General features: G+C 48.4%; 1 protein-coding gene across 3 annotated transcripts; it reads left to right on the top strand.

Annotated features, from left to right (window-relative positions):
* The first annotated feature begins 4,813 nt into the window (after nt 1-4,813).
* On the top strand, nt 4,814-8,448 carry LOC125528010 (putative glycerol-3-phosphate transporter 1). 3 transcript variants are annotated; one of them, XM_048692522.2, is made up of 4 exons: nt 4,818-5,013; nt 5,386-5,439; nt 6,201-7,216; nt 7,365-8,448. In XM_048692522.2, exons 3-4 carry the CDS (start codon nt 6,283-6,285, stop codon nt 7,925-7,927), a joined length of 1,497 nt encoding a protein of 498 aa, XP_048548479.1. In that variant the 5' UTR covers nt 4,818-5,013; nt 5,386-5,439; nt 6,201-6,282; the 3' UTR covers nt 7,928-8,448. The 3 variants fall into 3 exon arrangements, with proteins under 3 accessions (XP_048548478.1, XP_048548479.1, XP_087390516.1); XM_048692521.2 differs by lacking the exon at nt 5,386-5,439 and having other exon boundaries at nt 4,814-5,013; XM_087534390.1 differs by lacking the exon at nt 5,386-5,439 and having other exon boundaries at nt 4,818-5,088.
* Nucleotides 8,449-9,563: the final 1,115 nt, after the last annotated feature.

Raw genomic sequence — 9,563 nt, 5'->3', positions numbered from 1 at the left:
ATGAGAGCGAGAAGAGAAGACAAGGCACGATCGATAAAACTATGATCAAGAAGTGATCCTAGAACAACCTACGTCAAGCATAACTCCAACACCGTGTTCACTTCCCGGACTCCGCCGAGAAGAGACCATCACGGTTACACACGCGGTTGATGTATTTTAATTAAGGTCAACTTCAGGTTTTCTACAACCGGACATTAACAAATTCCCATCTGCCCATAACCGCGGGCACGGCTTTCGAAAGTTCAAAACCCTGCAGGGATGTCCCAACTTAGCCCATCACAAGCTCTCACGGTCAACGAAGGATATTCCTTCTAGCGGGAAGAGCCGATTAGGCTCATAATCCCGGTTATAAGACATTTCGACAGGTAAAACAAGACCAGCAAGACCGCCCGATGCGCCGACATCTTGATAGGAGCTGCACATATCTCGTTCTCAGGGCAACACCGGATGAGCGCTCCGTACAACTAAAATCAGCCCTCAAGTTTCCCCGAGGTGGCGCTGCAAAGGACTCTAGTTCGGACCAACACTTAGACAAGCACTGGCCCGGGGTGGTTAAAATAAAGATGACCCTCGGGATGCGCGACTCCCAAGGGAAAAAGGCTAGGTGGCGAATGGTAAAACCAAGGTTGGGCCTTACTGGAGGAGTTTTATTCAAGGCGAACTGTCAAGGGGTTCCCATTATAACCCAACCGCGTAAGGAATGCAAAATCCGGGAACATAACACTAATATGACGGAAACTAGGGCGGCAAGAGTGGAACAAAACACCGGGCATAAGGCCGAGTCTTCCACCCTTTACCAAGTATATAGATGCATTAATTTAAATAAGAGATATTGTGATATCCCAACAAGTAAACATGTTCCAATAAGGAACACCATCTCCATGTTCCAACAAGGAACAAAACTTCGATCTTCACCTGCAACTAACAACGCTATAAGAGGGGCTGAGCAAAGCGGTAACATAGCCAAACAACGGTTTGCTAGGACAAGGTGGGTTAGAGGCTTGGTTCAACAATATGGGAGGCATGACAAGTAAGTGGTAGGTATCACAGCATAGGCATAGCAAAAGAGCGAGCATCTAGCAAGCAAAGATAGAAGTGATTTCGAGGGTATGATCATCTTGCCTGAAATCCCGCAAGGAAGAAGAACGAGTCCATGAAGAAGATACGTGGACGTAGTCGAACGGATCCTCACACACACGACGTTATCGGAACTAACCCGAAGAAGCAACACCGGAAAGAAGCAAACAACATAATAAACAACCATCACATGAACATGGCATGATGCATAACCAAGTATGATGCATGTCCGGTTTAAAGAGGCATGGCATGGCAAAGTGCACAAACAATCCTACAAATTAAGTGGAGCTCATTATGCAACGGAGTTGCATATTGAAGAAAACACCACATGACTTATTTAGTTCTCTCTCGTTTATGTACCCAACAATATTAAATGTTGTTAGCATGGCAAGAGGTGAAGCATGATGAAACTATCTAATCTAGGCAAGTTTAAATGAGGCCGGAAGTAACGAACAACAATTCCGGTAGATCCTCATGTGCATTTAGCAATTTAAAGCAAACAACAATTTTAACCATTTAAATGTTATAAACATGATGCGGATGACATGTGCAAGTTTATGCCATTTTTATTAAAAGTTGACAAGAGCATTATGAAGCATTTGTCACCGTGGTGGAAAGGAAAGGGGTGCCACGGCGACGAATACGAAAATGATGCCACGACAACATATTGATTATCCGGTAGCCCATGGGGATACTGGTGCAAAAGGAAGTGACGGGAGCGTGCAAAAGATGGTGGGGTGATCCCGGTAACCGGGTTCCCACGGGTCGACGGTGGTGCCAAGCGAGGGAAACAACTAACGTTCACGGGCAGATACAACAACCAACATGCATCTCATACAACTCATGCATACGGTCCACGAGTGGTCGTCTCGAGGTTATACCTTCGAAGCGTGCCTTTTCGGAACGGATCAAGTTCGATGCGGTGTAGGGGAAGTAGACATTCTCGGGACGTTCGTAGTGGAAGTAGTCGTTCTCGCATGCTCTAGGATCGACGGTAGAGGTTCTCGCAATCTCGACGGCAGTATTGGTACATGTTTTCCTGCAGATGTTCAGGGTCACGGCGAGGAACTTGATGCATCGTTGAACTTGGCGTCCGAGGAATCCCGCGTAGTCGTACACGAGTCATAGTCGAACTTGACGGTTCTGTTACACGGTTCTTCGGAGACGGTAGTTGTTCTCGGTTCGTAGACGAACTTGACGGATCCGAGGGCTCCGGCAACGGGGTACTTGACGCAACACCGAGTAGTCGTACGTTTTGAAGAGGAACTTGGCGTCCGAAGGTGTACTTGGCGAACAACGGTCATCGTGGAAGTAGTGGTACTTAGGTGTTTCGGTCAGCACTCGTTCGGGCATCCTTGGTCTTGCCGGTGGTGTGGGTCTCCTTGGGTCAAACAAGATGTGCAAGGCCAGACTGGCGACGGGGACTTGAAGCACGGTTCCTGCAGCGCTGGTAACGGCGAAGACGAGCGGATCCTGGTCGGCCGGCGTCGGATCCGGGCAAACGGCGGCGCGAACGGAGCCCAGGGGCGGAGGAGCTTGAGCGCGGGACGGCGGCCTGGTGGCGTTGGCGCTCCTGCAGCAGTTCGCGTGAAGGAAGAGCGACGGGGAGGCATGGGCGAGCAGGTGGACACCGGCAGCGTCAGCTCCGTGGCAGGAGGCCAGGGCCATGGACGGCGAAGCAGCACGGCGGCACGCTCGCGGCAGGCTTCTGCAGCCACAGAAGAGGACGAGGCAGGGGCGTCGAGCTCCCAGAGGTGGGCGCTGGTCGTGGTCGCCGGCGATGGAGGCGGAGCAGAGGAGGCGGTCGAGGCCGGCGCTGGTCGGCGCTGCGGCGGCGTCCTGCTGGTGGCCGACGACGTGGACATGGGGCGGCGGAGCCGCAGGTGAAGAAGCAGAGGCACAAGGAGGACCATGGCGACACGGGCGACGAAGCAGCAGCGGCGCTGGCGCCGAGCCATGCGGCGGGGAGGCGAGGAGGTGAAGAGGGATCGAGAGGGAGAGGCTGCGGGAGGAAGATGGGATAGAGGGAGATGGTGGTTCGGGCGCTGCGGGAGAGAGAGGGTGAGATCAAGAGGAGGGAGTGGCTGCGCAAGGGAGGAGAGCAGGGTGCGGGTTAGGTTAGAGGGTTAGGTGGGCCTGGGGAGTGGGCCTTGGAGCCGGCTAGTTTTAGGTGCAGCTGGGCCTAAATGGCCTGCTGGGCTCCCTTCTCTCCCTCTCTTGATTTCTAAAAACAGAAAAAAAAACAAAGAAGGAAAAAAGAGAAGAAAGGAGGTATTGGGGAAGAAGTAGGACACGCGTATAAATTTCCGGACCCACAAAACTGAGCTGGAACCAAGAAGATAGAAGTTGGTGCGAATGCAAGATTTAAATTCGAACTCATTTGAATATCATTCAAATGGGTTTGAATTGGGGCTAGGTTTTAGAAGTGCTCAAAAAATGTTGAGATTAAAGAAAAGAGCCTCGATAAATGGAAAAAGAATTTGGCAAAGTTAGAGAGTCCAAACTTGAGGCAGGAAAGGAAGGGATTTAATATGCCCGTGTGTTGCGGTAAATTCCAAACTAATGGAATATTTTATATAGCTCCCTAAATATTGGGAGGGTATGTTTTAAAGAGAAAACACCATGTGAGTTCCCTCGATTTAAATAGATCAACGATCTATGCAATTTATTTAGTTGAGATGCAAAAGTTTTATGACATGATGCAATGCACATGATGCAAAGATGAATGCAACAAACCGACAACTCACACGACGAAAATCCGGAAACTCTGAAAGGCATCTGAAACTCCAGCCTTAGGGCGTCGCACGGGTGAGGGTAGCCTGTGTGGCCATGTGGAAAGTGAGTCACTATCGCGAGCAACTGCGTAAAACGAAGCCGATCGACCAACTCGGAACATTTTTTACAAGGAGTGCAAGACTAGTGCTCCTCTTCCTGGGGTTTGCGTGCGAAGCAGGTGTTTTTATTTATTTGAGGGAATGTGTGAAGTAGATTTTTTTTTTTGAGGGAGCGTGCGAAGCAAATCATGAGATATGGGTCGTGCCACCTTATGGTTGATTGTCTTGTGCTAAAGTGGTTCCAATTCTTATGACTGCATGACGTGGTTGTGCTATCACTTAAATTTGGGATCCCAATGGACGACCGTTCTAGGGGATGATGGCAAGCGCGACCCCAGGATGACAATTTGAGTGGCTGGGGATGGCTTTTTCAAAACTGTCATGGCATTTTGTTTAAATTGTGGGATGTTCTAGGCAGAAACTACCACTGTCATATCTAAATCTGACAGCTCTGGGGCTTTTGCCAGGATTTGATACGGCGAACATCCATCAGATAACATTACGGTAAATTTGTTATTAAGAACTACTTCCTCCATTCGTTTTTATAAAACGGTTTAGACAGCTAGTTTTAAACTGTTTAGAGCTGAGCGGGCTTAAATGTCTTATACTCCGTATAAGTGAAGCAGAGGTAGTAGTAGTGGAGTATGAGTTGCTGTCACTTTGGAGTACGGGTTTGATGTGGCTTGAGAGCCTCCCCAATATATGACCAGTCTCGTGGTTGACGTTTAGCGTGACATGTAAAAGGGTTGCCATTGCCAGTTTGCCACTTCGGCTTGTGCTTGTGAACCCTGTGGCGTCAGTCTGCTCCAGACAATAAATAAAAGTGAAAGGGCATTATGGTCCAAGGGCATCGCCGTAAATACCTCTGCAAGCTTGGCTTGCCATCAGAATAAATGCAAGCCAGCCTCGCTCGAACTCCTCGAGCCACCCAGACTCTCGAGAAAAAACAGACGCCAAGAGCGGAAAGAAACGACCTCCTTCCTTCCTTCCCCAGCCATCTCCTCCTCTCCTGCCTGCGCGTGCGCATTTTCACACTAAACCCCCAATCCAACCTGCCGCGGCTCGTCGCAGATCGGCAGAGCAGTCCACCGCCTCCGCGGAGGTGTGTTCTCGCCCCGAATCCCGGTTTCTTCATCTCCCTCCTCCTTCTTCCTTACTGATTCTGCACGCCCAATCCGTAAGCTTTGTTCCCTTTGCTTCTTTGGATCGTCGGGCTGTTGGTTTGGCGCGGAGGGGTGATGGGTTTGGGGGAGGTTTGGGTTGGACCCAGGGCAGGGAGATGGGAAGGATTTTTAGTCCCTTCAGGATTCATGGGGGGAGAGAGAGAGACGATAATCAGTGGCGGAGCTATGTTGGGGCCAGGGGGGGCTGCTGCCCCCCCAGCCTTGGCTCAATTTCTGAAGAAATTTTTTTAGGGAGACTTTCGTCTAGCTCCGCCACTGACGATAATCTCTCCCGTTATTTCCTGAATTAGGTGCTTGTTCCGCTGGTGGTACTGCTCGGTAGCCGTGGATAGAGCATTTAAACAGTAAGTAATATTTTGGATTTCGAATATCCAATACTGTACTAAGTTTAGTTCCTGTGATGGAGACCCTGAAATTTTATCCGGGGATATTCAGGTCAGATCAGCCTTGCTCCCCCTACATCCACTTGGGGATCTTTTTACCTGCCCCGATTAATAGTATGGTAGATAATTGATACCTTAGAGTCACGTCTAAGTCGGTTGATTGCTAAGGAACGCATTTGCACTCAATAATAGGGGTGAATTCTGATTTGTGGTGTTGGAGATAAGAATAGTGTATCGTCAGTCCTTTGTACCCATGTGCTCTCCATGATCTAGGTCACAGATGACGTGATCATATTGTGCAGAACAAGAGCAAGATGGGTTTCCGCTTTTGGTGATCTAGTGGATGACTTGCACTTGTGATCATTGAACTGGGCTAGCCAACATATCGATCAATTTGTTTCCCAAATTGCTTCGGGATCATTAGATGTGTGAATTTTTACCATGTTTGCGTGTTAACCAAATAGCACAAAGTTGTGTTGGGATTAACGGAGTTTAAAGTTTTATAAAATGTGTTGAATTATTGGGTGCATCCATTTCCCCCATATTTGCATGGTAACCAAAATTCTACGAAGATGCGTTTGGATCAGTGATTTCTAGTTTTTTAAAGCACGATTGCTTATGGATGTTACTAACCACTAAGAGATGTATAACTTCAATTATCAATTGTAACATAGAATCGCTCCTTTTACCCATTTGTCTTACATCCTCTTTGATGCTTTCAGGTGGTGATCATTCTTTTATCAGGAGGTGTACATCTGCTTGGCCTCTGGCAGTAGCTGCAGTTACCAACAGTTGAGAGTTCTCATGGCCAAGTCTCATGAGACGACGAGTAGGAAACCTCCTGGCCTCCGGTTATTCAAAGGTGCCAAGGCTCTAAGAAATTACCAGACGCTCGTCTTGGTCCTTACATTCTTGGCATACACTTGCTTCCATATGACTCGGAAGATAACAAGCATTGTCAAGAGTGAGCTTGATCCCCAGACCAAAGTGGGGTCTGCCTGGGGACGATTGCACACACGCAACAGTCTCAACATTGGTTGGTCTCCATTTAACACCGCTGATGGTTCCACTTTGCTTGGTGAGATAGATGTCGCATTCCTTGCGGTGTATTCTCTTGGGATGTTCTTCGCCGGGCATCTTGGTGACCGCATGGACTTGAGGATTGTTCTAACAATTGGCATGATTAGCACTGCCATATTCACTGCGCTCTTTGGTGCTGGATATTGGCTAAATATTCACAACTTCTACTACTTTCTGGTCTTTCAGATGATTGCTGGCTTATTTCAATCATCTGGATGGCCTTCAGTCGTTGCAGTTGTTGGTAACTGGTTTGGGAAGAGCAAGAGGGGATTGATTATGGGTATATGGAACGCACATACTTCTATTGGAAACATATCCGGTTCGCTGCTTGCTGCATCTCTGCTGAAATTTGGATGGGGGTGGTCATTTGCCATCCCCAGCATCATCATGGCTCTTGCTGGGTTGGTGGTGTTCTTTTTCTTGCCGGTTAGTCCTGATGTAATGGAGATAGATATTGATGATGGGGAGGTAAACTCAGACAAGGATACTGCGAAGGAGCCCCTTTTGGAACCAGGCCAAGAAGTGAAACATAAGGCAATAGGATTCCTGGAGGCATGGAGGATTCCTGGAGTTGCACCGTTTGCTCTCTGCCTCTTCTTCTCCAAGCTGGTTGCATACACCTTCCTGTACTGGCTACCTTTTTACATCAGCCATACACGTAAGTCTTCTTATTCATCTTTCAAATCTGTATAACATTGTTTCCTTTGGTGCTTCGGTAGCGACTCGGATGTCTGTATTTTTTTTTCTGTTATAACCTGAACCATGCTTTAAACTGTTCATTCCTGATAGACCTTTGCTTGTTTCAGCTATTGGCAACGAGTACCTCTCTGATGCGATGGCTGGCAGCTTGTCAACAGTCTTCGATGTTGGAGGTGTGTTGGGAGGAGTCCTTGCCGGTCATATCTCTGATCGCTTAAATGCACGAGCTATCACGGCCGCGAGCTTCATGTACTGTGCCATACCTGCCCTTTTCTTGTACAGAACATATGGAAGCATGTCGATGATGTCGAACATTTGCCTCATGTTCATCACTGGCATGTTTGTCAATGGTCCTTATGCCCTGATCACAACCGCAGTGTCAGCTGACCTTGGCACTCACAGCTCATTGAATGGTAATTCTCGGGCACTGGCCACTGTGACAGCAATCATCGATGGGACCGGGTCGGTTGGTGCCGCAATCGGGCCATTGCTCACAGGATACATCTCAACAGAGAGCTGGAGTGCCGTGTTCACGATGTTGATGGCAGCAGCACTTCTTGCTGGGCTCCTCTTGACACATCTTGTCTGTGCTGAGCTAAGAGGAAAGCTGTCTTCCAATGTGAGCAAGGTTGTCGCCAATGCACAAACTACCTGCTCAGATCAAGTATAAGATTGTAAGTATGGTCTGCTCGCGCTCACGATGTGGTATTATGCATTGGAAACAATTTTTGTAGTTCCATCACCTTCTTGGTCGACATCAGTACGAGTCTGAAATAAGCTGAAGGATGGGGTTCCCGAGTGACTTGCTCCGTACAAACTCCAGGAATGACTAGCAGAGGGTAGAAAAGTTATGTCCAGATTTTTTATTTAGACAAGATGGAGGTGAAAACAGCAAAAGTTTCTGAGCCCACATATAATTTCTTTTCTCTAGTGTCTTGTAAATACGAATTGGGCAATAAGTTTGGGCCTGTGTTTGCTTGTATCACTGCATATTTAAGCTTGGACGCATGTGATTGCTGTTTAGTGTAGATATAAGGAAATCTCCCTCTACAAGATGAGATCTGATTCTATCTGCTGGCCATCTTGATCCCCTTTTGTACTTGTAAATACGTCGAGTTGATAAAATTTGGAATTGAGATCCCAGGGAAGTGTTGGTCCAAGAAAATAAATGGTGTACTGATTATTTGTTCATATGCTTTCAGTTTCGTTATTAGAAGATAACTTGTGGTTTACACACCTAACTTTTGGAGTGATCTGATATACACTGCTATATTAGTATATTCTTTATATACTAGTAGGAAAGGAACCTACATATACATATATCCTTTTGATGTTTCATTGTTATATCTTCGGTTCAGTCAACTGATTTACAATTGGCCTTCATTCAATTTTTTGGCCGTTCGATCTCATGCCAAGATCGGCACTGGGAGCTGGCTTTTCGGATGTTTTTTTTTCTTTCTGTTACCGGGCGCGCTTTAGTTTCGGGGCCAGCCCCTTAACGTCCGTCCCCTGCTCTCTCTTTGTCCTTTTTTAATTTTCATTTCTATCCTTTCTCATTTCTTGGCGAGAGTTAGAGCATCTCCAGCCGTTTGGCACCCAGCGCACCCGGCAAATGCCTTTTTGCGTTTGTGCTGACGGTTTTTTCGCCCTGGGGGTGATCGAGTTTCCAGCCGCGCCCCTAGGTTTCGCCCCCAGACGCCCAAAAATTCGAACTTGTCTTTCCCGCTGCCAAAAAACACAGATTCGGTGATCATCATGCCACAAGTCGGCGATCATCATGCCACAAGTCGGCGATCATCATGCCACAGGTCGGTGATCAAAACATACCCAAAAGTTCGGCGACCAGGAAGGAATCATAGACATGGAACGCATCAAACGCTGGGACTGGCCGAGGTTGGCGTCGCCGTGGGCGTGGCTTCAGTGCTCAGGCTCGGCGTTGGCGTGGCTTTAGTTCTCGGGCTGGGCATCGGTGTGGCTTCAGTTCTCGAGCTAGGCGTCGGCGTTGGCGTCGGCGTGGGCGTAGGGGCGGTGGTGGCCGCCGGTCCGGGGTCCGGGCATCTGGTTCAAGATGAGGCAGCGCTCTGCCAGGTACCATGCCTTCACCTGCTCGTCCATCGTCGACATGTCTGCCGCCATCAAGAACGTCAGGTCGGTGTTCCTCTTCTTCGAGGTGACATTGGTCCTGAGAAGGTCGAGCTTGACGTCATGCTTCGTCATCAACGCCGACCACCTCGCGTCGGATTTCTCCTCCCTCTTGGCGGCGTTGTTCTTGGCGTCGGCGATGCACTGCTCAATCGATGATTGCA

This window comes from Triticum urartu, chromosome 7A (genome assembly GCF_056163025.1).
Source record: "Triticum urartu cultivar PI428250 chromosome 7A, HENAU_Tu73, whole genome shotgun sequence".
In the NCBI taxonomy this organism is placed as follows: domain Eukaryota; kingdom Viridiplantae; phylum Streptophyta; class Magnoliopsida; order Poales; family Poaceae; genus Triticum; species Triticum urartu.
The sequence above is the reverse complement of the archived record's forward strand: the minus strand, read 5'-3'. Positions and strand labels throughout refer to the sequence as shown.

Coding starts and splice junctions, on each gene's coding strand:
- LOC125528010 (XM_048692521.2), top strand. CDS start 6,283: ATGGCCAAGTCTCATGAGACGACGAGTAGGAAACCTCCTGGCCTCCGG. Junction 7,217..7,364: donor TTTTTACATCAGCCATACAC/GTAAGTCTTCTT, acceptor TGCTTGTTTCAG/CTATTGGCAACGAGTACCTC.